At 37.4% G+C, this 13,078-nt stretch overlaps 1 protein-coding gene across 4 annotated transcripts in view; it reads right to left on the reverse strand.

Moving 5' to 3' along the window:
- The window catches only part of CSMD3 (CUB and Sushi multiple domains 3), a 743,929-nt gene that overhangs the window by 142,899 nt on the left and 587,952 nt on the right, over positions 1-13,078 (reverse strand). For all 4 annotated transcript variants that reach the window (XM_086741185.1, XM_086741184.1, XM_086741183.1 and 1 more), the window contains 3 exons: positions 10,365-10,489; positions 6,395-6,491; positions 5,345-5,449 (listed from right to left, as the gene is read on the reverse strand). In XM_086741185.1, coding sequence (XP_086597311.1) covers positions 5,345-5,449; positions 6,395-6,491; positions 10,365-10,489 — 327 coding nt within the window. The remainder of the gene's footprint in view (positions 1-5,344; positions 5,450-6,394; positions 6,492-10,364; positions 10,490-13,078) is intronic.

Raw genomic sequence — 13,078 nt, forward strand, 5'->3', positions numbered from 1 at the left:
ACGTGTGTCTTTAGTGTGTCATGATAGTTACTCAGGTGAAATCATAAATGTATTCATAAACTGCACTCTATTCATTATTGACTTATTTGTAGTGTATGACTAGTTTGTTGAACCATATTGTACTACTATCTCAGTATAATGTGTTAGATTTTTAAACTTTCAGGAGCAATGGTATTAGAAAGAAAAGATATTTTAACATAGGCATTCATTGAAAACATATTTGCAATATCTTCTAAGTTTCAGAGAAGAAGAATTGTATAAAAATAAGAAGAAGCTATTTGATGCTGTCTCTTCCTTCTCCAAAAGCTCCTATATCTCTAAATACAAATAGTTATCAATTAAATTTTGGATAATACACTTTGAGACTACACAAGTCTTAATAACTCTTTTCATTTTTTTTAAAGTTATTATTGTAATTTTATGAAAATGTTTTAGCATTTATGATGTTGGAATTATACAGTATACAGTTTAAATACATAGATTTCTAGGGATTGTATTTTAGAAAGAAGATTAGTGTGTCATATTTTTACCACTTTTAAATACATATTGAGTATTACAGAAATTATGTATGAGGCAATGTGACAAACTCAACCAATCTCAAAGAATATTACTACTATTTATACAGCAAAATCAATTGCCTAATTAGCAAATATTTAGTTAGAAAAAATGAAGACTAAATTAAGATCTATAGTGGCACAAAACATATAACTATTAAGTACATATTTAAGAAACCATTCTGCGGTGCTCTTTGTTGACATACTTCAGCTGATGCAATATATTTTCAAATTTAAGGTATCCGTTGGAATTTATAAACTGTATGTTATGAATATAACAACAATATAATGATTCAACAAATAAGTAAAAATATACTAGAAAAAAAAGATTATTTATAAGACCACTATTCAGTTTTGGAATATGAATACTTAATTCCTTATGTCAAAGTATTATTTACTTGGTCTTAAAACAATTCTTCAACAAATAAAGTTCCTTTTGTTTTGTTTTATTTTTATATAGAAAAGTACATTTGAATTTTGTAGGAGTTAAAAAAATGAGCCATACTGAACACTGTGAAAAATTCTATTAATAAAAGATGAAAAGTGATACTGGAAATAAAATAGAATTAAACCTGCTGTTGTGGTTTTGTTTAGTGAGGGTGGGCCTAAGGTGGTAGCTTCTGTAGGAAACTGCTAGAAGTCACTCCCCTTTGTTCAGTGGACTCGGCCAGGCCTAAGGCAGACCCGCTGCTGGCCAAGGCCAAGCCAACTAGTAGAAGAATGTTCCATGATAATGCCTCTGCGATAAGGTATTTAAGAAGGGGAAAACAGAAACAAAAAAGGAGAAGAGAAGATGTAAATAAGCTGATCAGGGGCAGAGGCGCAGAGGGGGAGGCGCAGGCATCACCATCTGGCCTCTCGCCATGGGGCCGACTGGGCCAGACTTGGCCTGGCCCGGGTGCAAGAAGTGGAGAGGAGATGAGATGGATGATGTGAAGAGGTTCTGAGAGGCATCTGCCAGCCTGTTGTAAATAACTTTTCTTGTGAGAGGAACGGCTGCAGACGCCAAGGTCAGTGAAGGAGGGGGAGGAGTAATGTGGCTCCTGGCCAAGATTCCCCTGTAGCCTGTGGTGACGACCATGGTGGAACAGGTTGTCCCCCTGCAGCCCATGGAGGTCCACAGAGGAGCAGAGATCCACCTGGAGCCCATGGAAGACCCCACACCGGGGGAGGTGAATGGATGACTGAAGGTGGCTGTGGCCTGTGGAGGGCCCGCTGGGATAGCCATTCTGGAGAGACTACACTCCGTGGAAGAGATGACCCACGCTGGAGCAGTTTCACGAAGGACTGTGGCGTATGGGTGGGATCCCACAACAGAGCAGGGGAGGAATGTGAGGAGTTCTTCCCCCAACCATGAAGCAGCCGCGTAAAACAACATGGGATGAACTGACCGCAACCCCCATTCCCTCTTCCCCCCTGTGCCGCTCAGGGGGGAAGGTAGTAGAGATAATGTTAAACTTGGGAAGAAGGAGGGGTGGGGGGAGGTTATTTTGTTCTCTGTCTCATTATCCTACTGTTTGTAGTAATAAATGAATAGTTTTCCCCAAGTCAAGTCTGTTTTGCCCATAACGGTAACTTTAAGGATTTTCTCCCTGTTCTTATCTCAAACCTCGAGCCGTTTTTCCTTATATTATCTCTCCCTATTCTCTCGGAGGGTGGGGGAAGTGAGAGAGAGACTGTGTAGTCTGATCCCGATTGGGGCTAAACTACAACACCTGCCTACACAAAAATGTTGTTGAGATGAAAATGAAATCATTTTGGCAACAGAAGTGCACTTCCCCTCAGACTTGTCTCCTACAATAGAATCATAGAATCATAGAATAGTTAAGGTTGGAAATAAATCTTTAAAGGTCATCTAGACCAACCCCCCTGCAAGAAGCAGGGACATCTTTGACTAGATCAGGTTGCTCAGAGCCATATCCAATCTGACATTGAATGTTTCCAGGGATGGGGCATCCACCACCTCTCTGGGCAACTTCTTCCAGTGTTCCACCACCCTCATTCTACAGAATTTTTTCCTAATATGTCATCTGAATCCCTCTATTTTAAAATCATTACCCCTCATCCTATTGCAACAGGCCCTACTGAAGAGTTTTTCCCTGTCTTATAAGCCTCCATAAGGTACTGGAAGGCTGCTATAAGGTTTCCCCAGAGCCTCCTCTTCTCCAGGCTGAACAGCCCCAACTCTGTCAGCCTTTCTTCACAGGAGAGATGCTCCAGCCCTCTGATCATCTCCATGGCCCTCCTCTGGACCCTCTCCAACTGGTCTACGTCCTTCTTATGTTGGGGGCTCCAGAACTGAATGCAGTCCTCAGGTGGGGTCTCATGAGAGTGGAGTAGAGGGGGAAAATCACCTCCCTCGACCTGCTGTCCACACTCCTTTTCATGGAGCCCAGGAAGCAGTTGGCTTTCTGGGATGCATGCACACATTGTCGGCTCATGTTGAGCTTCTCAGCCACTAGCACACCCATGTCTTTCTCCTCAGGGCTGCTCTCAATCCATTTGCTGCCCAGCCTGTATTTGCTCCAGCACGGGGTCCCTCCCATGGGCTATAGTCCTTCATGAGCTGCTCTGGTGTGGATTCTTTTTCCACAGGGTGCAATCCCTCCAGAACTGGCTGCCCCTTACAGCCTCCTTCAGGCATCTGTCTGCCCCAATGTGGGGTCCTCCATAGGCTGCAGGTGGACCTCAGCTCCTCCGTGGACCTACATGGGCTGCAAGGGGACAGCCTGCCTCACCATGGTCTTCACCATGGGCTGCAGGGGAATCTCTGGAGGAGCAACTTTACTCCTCCCCCTCCTTCTTCACTGACCTTGACATCTGCAGCCATTCCTCCCACAAGAAATTCTTCACAATCGGCTCAGGCAGACACCTCTCAGGTTCTCTTCCCATCTCTCTTCACTTCTTGCAGCCATGCTGGGCTGAGTCGGGCCCAGATGACCGCCTCATGGGAGGCTAGAGGGTGAGGGCCTCCCCCTCTCTGCCCCCCACTTCTGTTTCTTCACGTCTTTTTTTTTTTTACTTTTACTTTTCCCCTTCTTAAATACATTATTACAGAGGTGTTATCACTGAATATTCCATCACCAATTGGTTTGGCCCTCACCAGCAGCAGGGGGGGTCCGCCCTAGGTCCGTCTGAGTCCACTGGACAAAGGGGAACCTTAGAGCAGCTTCTTGCAGAAGCTGCCACTGGAGGCCTGCTCACCCCCCCCCCCCACCCCCTAAACAAAACCAACACACTTGCCTTTTTTTTTCCCCTCTGAAGTTGTAAGTAGCTGAGAGAGTATATACATTTCAAGGAAATAGCAGGATATTTCTAACCTATAATTAATGTTTAGTTATAGACAAGCGATTAGGCAGCAATTTTGCAAGGCCATGTTCTCCGACTGACTAATCAGACAACCAGAGCATAGGATTTGCATACTGTAAAAGTGTAAAGAAATAACTGTGACACCATTATGCAGATCAGACACCAGAACCAATACGAGCAGAGGGAACTGCAGAGCTGCGAAGAAAAAAAAAAATCTGCAGCAAAATATTAATGATTGCCAGAATTCCTGTCAGTGAGCTAGGGCAATCTCACTCGGACAGAAAGTATGTTTATAATTATAGCCTTTTCCACTGTTGAGGTATTCTGCAATAATAAAAACATTTGAAATAGTTTTGCTGTGTTCTCAACAACATGTGAGCATTTGTCAGTTAGTTAAGAAGCACAGCTGCTATTTTAATTTTATTCATTGTCTCATTTTGTCTAACAGTGATTAATTTGCAAATCCTACACATGTATATAAAATGCATACTCTACAGTACATATATTATTGTACTGGGCATAATTTTCGTATTTTGGTGGGGGGTGGTGGGCTGTGGGGCTGCAGGGGTGGCATCTGTGGCAAGAGAACAGGGGTTGCACCGAACATAGCCGGTTCCAGCCGGCTCCAGCCAGCTCCAGTGGACCCACAGGCAGGACACAGCTGCACCCACCAGAGGCGTCTGTGATGCCTCTGTGAAAACATGTTTAAGAAAAGGCAGTAACCACCAAGAAAAGGAATAACAAGGTCAGTGCAAGAGGTGAGAGAAGACCTCACTGAAGGAGAACAGAGAGAAGAACACGACTGAGCAGAGGCTGCAGCCGAAGCAGCTGGCTGAGCAGGGGCTGCAGCCTAAGTATCCACCTGAGCAGGCACTGAGAGGTAGGACCCTAAAGGGACTGTAGGAACCAGAAGACACTGACCCAACCTGCTGCACCGCCCTTGCCTCACCAAAGGGACAGAATGTAGTGTCTGGTGAGAACAAAAAGGTCCACGTGTGTCGAGGTGTTCAGAGAGAAGCAGGGGAGTTTTTCCTAAGGGTTTGTTTGTTATTATTTTACTTCAATACCAGAATCAGTAATTAATTGCTAATTGACAAAGAAGTTAAACTGAAATCCGACAAATCAGTACACTGGTTTTGCCTGCAACAAGTATATAAATATGTTATAACTGGGAATTAGGATTGTCACAGGAGCATATCTGCATTTACTCCTGGTTGCTGTATGTTCAGAAAAGCTATTCAGAGAGCAAAAACAAATTAAAGGTGAAAGCAAGGCAAATTAAACTTCCTAGTTCTTACAGGACAAGTTTCAGGACTGATCTTGCTCACTTGGAATTAAATGAGGATTTTATCAATGGCTTTGAAATAATGGTACGTAGCTCAGCATGTGCAATAGGACTGAATATTCCTCTTTCACATAGTTCAGGTACACCTGATGTCTGGAACCAGCAAGCGCTCTTTAAGTAAATATCTCTGCATTACCTGTATACTCAAGATGAAATCCAGCAGCTGAAACACTGATATCAGACTGAAAATTTAGGTACAGATTATTTGATGTGCTGTTGAGAAGTGGAGGTATGGTTGTTCCTGAAAAGATAAATTAAAATATTCTTGAAATGCACAGAAACTGAACTAAATACATACATAAATGTGTTTGTGTGTATAAAAATAGAGCAAAAGAGAAAGGGGGAAAACAGGGAAAGAAGATGAGAGGGGGAGAGAGAGGTTGCATAACTAATTCGATTGTATTTTGTCATCATGGATGCTATAAAATATCCCTTTCTATAAAAGTTTTATTACATTTTCAGTGTACCACAATATGAGAAACACAAACAGTAGGCACTCAGGGAAGCAAGGTCTAATATAAATTTATACTACATGCTTTTATCTGCAAAAGGAGAAATATACACTAGGGTTTTCACAAAAGCAAGACATTTAACTGGAATCATTTTAAATGTAACAGTCAAATATATGAAGCAGCTCTGAACATATTTTGTAGGGCAATTGTTAGAAATGTGATTGATTATTTATTTGTGTTTCAGCACAGGACAAGACAACAATCTTATTGTCTGTGATCTCATTCCATACACACAAACAAAGTAGAAAAAAGGAAAACAAAAAAAAAAACCCAAGAAAAAGTAAGGCAAACAGAACTGTCTTTTTTATCTAAAATAAGGATAAAGAATTCGTCCTTCAGTCATGTACAATTTCAAGAGGCATCTCTTTTAGAGATCTGTATTTCTGGATCCTGCTATAAGAGTGAGCAAAAAAATGAGATTAATAGAATCTAGTTTGGGAGTGTCTGAATGTTATTTCATTTCTAACATTTTCAAATATTCATCTTTATGAAAGTCTGATAAGGGATGACTGATTAAACCAGAATACTACCTGTTGTTAATTACAGGAGAAACAGACACACACACATGCGCCCACACACACGCACACACACACACGCAAGTACTCAAAAGAGCTATGTGTTTACAATAAAGAGTTGAATCTGTGAGAAACTTATAGTAAAATCTTCTCAGTCACCTGAATAACTTCCAAGCCGTGGAGCATTGTTGTCAGCACCATCATAAAAGTCTAAGGAATCCCAGTTGTGTTCTGTGGCAAAACTCACCACTTGCACCTATGAAGAAAAATGTGAGATAAAGACCATAAACAACTTCTCTGTATTCAAGCACAAAGATGACTGTAAATCATAGCCTCTGTTGCTTTCAATCATGAAAAGTTGTATCTTTCTGTCATTGTCAAAGAGAATGGAAAATCATCATTAAGTGAATAAAACCACATTGCAATGTTTTTTTTATTGAACTGCCAAATCCTGTGACTAAATCCTGTGACTCTTAGTGACAACCACACACAACCTCTGACAAGAGTCACACGACCATGAAAATCATCTGGGTATAGAATATGGTTCTCTTGTTCGGAGGACATTGAGGAGAAGACAAAACATGATACCATCAACTACTACATTTTCTTTGTAATTCTCTCCAGTTTATCTAGGGCTAAAAACAGTCCCACAGTGATGCACACTGCTTCATCTGTCTTGCCATGTTCAATTCTGCCTCCAGGTAAAAGCAACCTCCTGTGTTCGGTTACCTTCCTCACTGACTCATCTCCAGAGGAGGAGCAGTCACTAGCCTACCACAAGAAAAAGGCAGAACATTCACTTCATTCCTTCTAGGGGTGACAACATCCTTTTACTCATAAGGAGTGGTAAGCAGATAGACTGCAAGAGGGAGGGCATATCTGTTCTCATACAGTGAAGACACTTCCCACAAAATAGAGAAATGCCAGGTTCCTGTTCCTGTTTTGGAGGGGAGACAGACTTGCGGGTTTTTTTTTTTGTTTTAGTGAAATAACTGTTTAATGAAAAGCATTTAAAGAGCGACAGAAGCACGAGTGAAACCCCAACTACCCTCAAAAAGGGGTACTTTAGCCACTAAGTTAAAGAGTTATGCTTCTTTTACTGTGCTTCTGACTCAATTATTCTCACTTTTATTTTTTCCAAAATGGAATAACTTCAACTGAAGAAATAAACATAAGTTCCAGTATAACTAGGTAATAAAGTTTTTTTTTCTAGGTGAAATATATAACATGTACCTTCTTCTAGGAAAAAGGAATGTTCAGTTTGGTTACCTGTTTCTTGGATGAGGGCCTTAAACACTATATTTTTCTGTAGGAATGGGTCATATACTACAGTCAAAGAATTATTTAAAAAAAAAAAAAAAGTGAAGCAGTGGAGAGCAATGGAGCCCTGTTAGCATGTTTTAGATACTCAGAGGAGGCCCACTGGATCTGATCTCAGAAAACTTTAAGACTTAGCTGTTTATTTTTTGGTTCACAAGGGATTTAAGTGCAACTGTGGATGTTGTCTCTGTCAGGAATAATTCTGAAGATATACAGAATTGGAAGCACAGGCACCTAGGAAACCTTCAAAATAAATTTCAAATTATCTGTTTTTCACGTGTGTTCAGGGACAGATTGCTACTGACTATAGTTTTTATATTTATCGTAATGTATTTAATTTAAAACATCTATTTTTAGTGCAACTGATGCTAGTTGCCCTAACCTCCCAGGCAGTCAATAAATAGACAGACATACCTTCAGGCACCGATTGGGCACCAGAGTCTATATATTAGATGTTTTGAATTACCTACTCGAAGTGCTTGTCTGCCCTAACTTTGTAAGGAACCACGGTAGATGGATTTCCTGATATAAGGTATTTAATTTAGGTGCCTGAAGCCAGGCTTTTGTTGCGCACTTCATATTTACCTAAATGTAATTTTAAATGTCTACTTTTCAATTTGATATGAGACAGCTCAGCATTTACATCTAATCACACTGTTTCAAAAGATTCAACAATGTAATCATACACATCAAAAGCTATTATACCTAAATAGTTTAAAATTCCATCTACACATTTCACAGAGGAATAGGTATTAGTGATATATTATTTTCATATTATTTAAAGCTGAGAAAGTGTCTTTGTTACTTTGAGGGAATAAATATTGGTCAGGAAAAATGTCCAGATATTTTATGCATTTACATAAAACACAAAAGCATTAGCTATCACAGTATCTTGAATATTCACATTTGCATGAGTTCTCAGGTTGGACAAAATTAGTCACCCAAGTTTCCAAATTTTCCCTCCATTAGCTAATTTTCACAGTAGTAGTAATTACATTTTTACATATATATATATTCAGGTTTTTTTTCTTTCCTATGAAGTTAAAACAATTCTGACGACATTTTTAATGTCATTAGTAGATCTACAGCTAAGATCAGTTGTGAAAAATAATGCAGTAAATGGCATGATGGCTTCCGATGTATACCGTGTCTTACTGATCTTGTATCAGCTCTATTCAGCTTACTATATCAGGGACTTTCTCTTCCTCAGACCAAGCCCTGAAATTCAGACAGAATTCAAAGGATCAAATATGAGTATCACACTTTATGACTGTCCTTCTTCAGTGACAATATTAAATGTTCTACAGATGTAATTACAATCATATAGGTATGTCCATGAAACTTGCCCTGTTGTCAGTGAACTTATACAAGTATAAATGAATAACTTATTCAGTAACTGATAACAGAAAGGAAGCATGGCATTCACTAGCTCAGCAAAAATACTCGGGAGAACTAGGAAAAAAGCAAACAGTAAGCGTATCTTTTTATTATGACTCTGGAGTAAAAGAATATCATGCAGATTAGACACCTAACTTGAAATCAAAATTAGTAATTTAATCACCTAATGTAGTCTATGATAAGAGATAAGCACTTCCAAAAAGCAACAGTGACTGCCTAAGTGAGGAAGACAATTAATGACTAATTTAAATCCTCTGAGCTATCCCCTAGTGTTTAACTTACATTATTGACTGTATAATAAATACACAAAGTATCTGAACTTAGTCAGCTGTTTAAATCACGTAGTGTTCTTCAAAATCCATCTCAAAACTGATTTAGGTTATTAAATACTATTGTTAATGGGCACTGGTGGCTTTGAAAATTGAACTCATAAATGGATATAATGTATGGACTTAAGGTTGTATTTGTGATGATTTCTGTGTTCCTCCATAAAGAGGTAGCAAAGCATAAATTAATACTATTTTAAAAACTTCTCTTGACAGAGCAGAATACCTTAAAAGCTCTGTGACATAATTTATTTAAAAGATTTATAAACTGTCCACAATGGTTTTCCTGATTTTCATGATTAAATATTTACCTACAGTAACTGAGCTATTTATTCATTTTCTACAGTAGTTATATTTTGAACCAAGAGTAGGCACGGAAGACTTGCTACCATGGTTTCATGATATGGGTTTTACAAGAAATTTGATAAGATGATGCTTAAGAGATGCTAATTTATTAAACTCAACTGCATTTCCAATAACTAGATTTCTTTAGTGAACTCTAAAAAGTGAGATATACATGATTTAGCTTAATGGATATTTTTCTGCTATGTGTTCCATGAACTTCTTAATATAAATTTTAGTAAATGAGAATTTTGACAATACTTTAGAGGAGCAATTCCCATCTCATGTTGAAACATACTGAAGTGTCTTCATATCAAAATGAACTCCCATAACTATAGAGTAAATAGTAGAGTTTCTAACAAAACATATATAACTTGCCCACGGAAGCAACCTACTTAACTTCACTCTATTAGATGAGATTTATCCATTTTCAGAGAGGTGAAAAAAAAAAAAATCACAGGAAAATCCCCCTATTTCCTCTGCTTTACAAGGAGTCACTAACCTATTGAAATAACACATTTTAAATTATTGGTGATTTCTTTCTAACTAAAAAGTTACAAGTGTATCTTTTAAGGTTTTTTTAAATCTTGTAACTTCTAACAACTGTGTGAATAAAAAGATGTGCAATAAATTCCATTGTGAGAATCATTAGCAAGATAGAAAAATGTATGAATCTTTTCATACTCTTGCATCAGAAAGACAAATTTTAAACATGATAACAAGCAAATAGCAAGTATACTTACTTGAATCCCAGCTCCCTCTGGTACTGTGATCTTCCACACACAGTTCAGATTGTTGTCATAAGGCTCAGGGTAACCAGGAGACAAAATGGTCCCTTTGCGCTTTGTTAAAATTCCACCACAGGGCACTGAAAGGAAATGCACAAGGCAAGAAAAGAAGTATGAAGCTTTGGAAGTGAGAAAAGATATTGTAAAAGCTTGCACAAAATTCAGTATACCATGGCTCAAAACTTTTGTAAATTACACTACATTAAAAAAAAAAAAATTTTTCCTCAGGAAAAGAAAACCTTGTACCTCAAAAACTTTCTTTTAAATAGCCAAAAAAGAACAAAGGAAAATTAGAGTTACATCAGTTTTCTACCTGACAGAATCATGCTCATATTTCCCTTATTTATTTGACCTATAATGAAATCCACTCCATTGTCTCCTAGTAATCTTAAAAGAATTAAAGATTATTTTTAGGCATTAAGAATGAAGCTTCAATAGTTATGTACTCTATAAGTATAAAAGATAAAAATGTGTTGTAAAAAAGATACATTCATTCGTAATATTGCTACTTTGTTGTTGCGTGAATAATTAATAGCACTAGCCTTAACTTGACTGTTGTCGTTGCTTGTGTGAGTTATCCCGTTACAGACTATGAATGTATCACATTAATAAAGAAATTGCTAAATGCTTGCAAGACTGCACTCATCATATCCATGCCCATGGATTAATAAAAGTGTTATGCATGAAATAGGACAGAGGCAATCAGTACCATCAACTTTCTCTTCTGAATGTTCATTTTGAATGTATCTTGTCTAAATCATTAGAAGCTCTAACAGGGACAAAGAATATTACAGCTTAATCTAGATACAGATATTCTATATTTAAGTAGTTGAAGGAAAAGATTGATGAAATTATTTATTAAAATGATTAGAAGCTAATGTATCACTTCTGTGCAACACTACTAAGTTCTGAATACATTTCATTAGGTACAAATATAAGGGTTTAGAAAATAGGTAGGAGAATGCAACTTATCTTAATAATGAATACTGTAGCTACATTTCGTGTGGCATATATTTGATAGAATCTCTTGGGCACTACATGGATAAACTAAACGTTAGTGTTGCTTAAAGTATTTGAATAATTACTCATAAGAGAATGAACAGACAGAATGACTGATGTCTGCTATCTGTAAGGAAATATTCAAGCATTCACTAGAGTTAAGACAATTTAATGTGGTCATATCTACCACTTCAATTATTAATCTGATTTAGTTCAATGCAATTTTCACCTCATATATATATATTTTATCACTTTTATTGGCACAGGGATTTTCATACATAAGGTGGCCTGTAACCCTTTCTCAGTTCAACTTGCCTAGAGAGAGATAGCTTTCTCTTCCATGGACTAAATCATGTATTAAAATATCAATGATATATTGTGATCAATGGTGATATAATTATTTCAATACTTTGTTGAGCTGTTATATCTGAAAACCAAACATTCCAACAAGGTAAATAGTACAACTCTATTTATTAAACTGTAACCACTGAGAATAAAAAAATATAGATATCTACTTCAGCTTCTTATTGATATATAAATGTAGTTCTATGCTTATGCCAGAAACAGTCTAAATAAACATGATTTGTGTATAATGGCTGGTTCATCATATTTTAATATTACTCCAGTGCTAATATCAAGATTTTAGTATTTCGGAGAAAAATCTTTTATTTTAACGAAAACCACTCAGACTCTACTATGTACCATCAGCTGATTAGCATAGAAGATTCAAATCAACCTAATGAAAAATGTTCTCTATTTTCCTTTCATCAACTCATCTAAAGCTCTAGCTTCTGTACTTCTTAATGCTGGAGTCAATGTAATAATGTGGTTTTTGCAATGGGTTAGAATAATTTTAATAAAAAATCTGTTCTCTGTCAAGAAAAGTAAAGTAACTAACTCATACATATATCTACTATTTTGGCTGGGAATGGAGTTCTTCAGATATCTGAAGAACATCATCCTCAAAATGAATAGTTTTCAGTGTATTCAATTTAATTTGCACAAAATTAATGTATAACGCAGTCAGTACTGCAACAGATGTTACACGTGCAAAAGTTTGATGGCATTGCAAAAACATCTGTGCAAATTATAACCAATTGTAATCCATTTATAATCAATTGCATATTTTCCATATAAAAGCAAAGCTAAACTGTAATACAACTTAATATGTAAATGTCCCATATTTGCCCTTGACATAAACCTATGGAAAAATGTACCATTAGAATTTTATCTTTTACTATGGGGCTTTTCAGCACAATCATCAGATTTCCAATTAGTGCAAATTAGCTTTAAAAATGTAAATGGATGCACATTAATTTAAGAATTTAATTTTGATAATTTAATCTTGTATGACTAGAACCAAAGTAGATTTTCTGATCTGAAAAATTACTGCTTTTTTTTCTGACAAGCAATGAAATATCAGTGTAACTATTTCTAAATCCTTAATATAGCAATGTTCTTTCTAATAACTTGCAATATCATAGAATCATAGAATCATAGAATGGTTAGGGTTGGAAGGGACCTTCAAAGGTCATCTAGTCCAACCCCCCTGCAAGAAGCAGGGACATCCCTGACTAGATCAGGTTGCTCAGAGTCTCATCCAGCCTGGCCTTGAACGTTTCCAGGGATGGGGCATCCACCAACTTTCTGGGCAACCTGTTCCAGCATTC

This window comes from Chlamydotis macqueenii, chromosome 2, assembly GCF_036417535.1.
Source record: "Chlamydotis macqueenii isolate bChlMac1 chromosome 2, bChlMac1.mat, whole genome shotgun sequence".
Taxonomy (NCBI): domain Eukaryota; kingdom Metazoa; phylum Chordata; class Aves; order Otidiformes; family Otididae; genus Chlamydotis; species Chlamydotis macqueenii.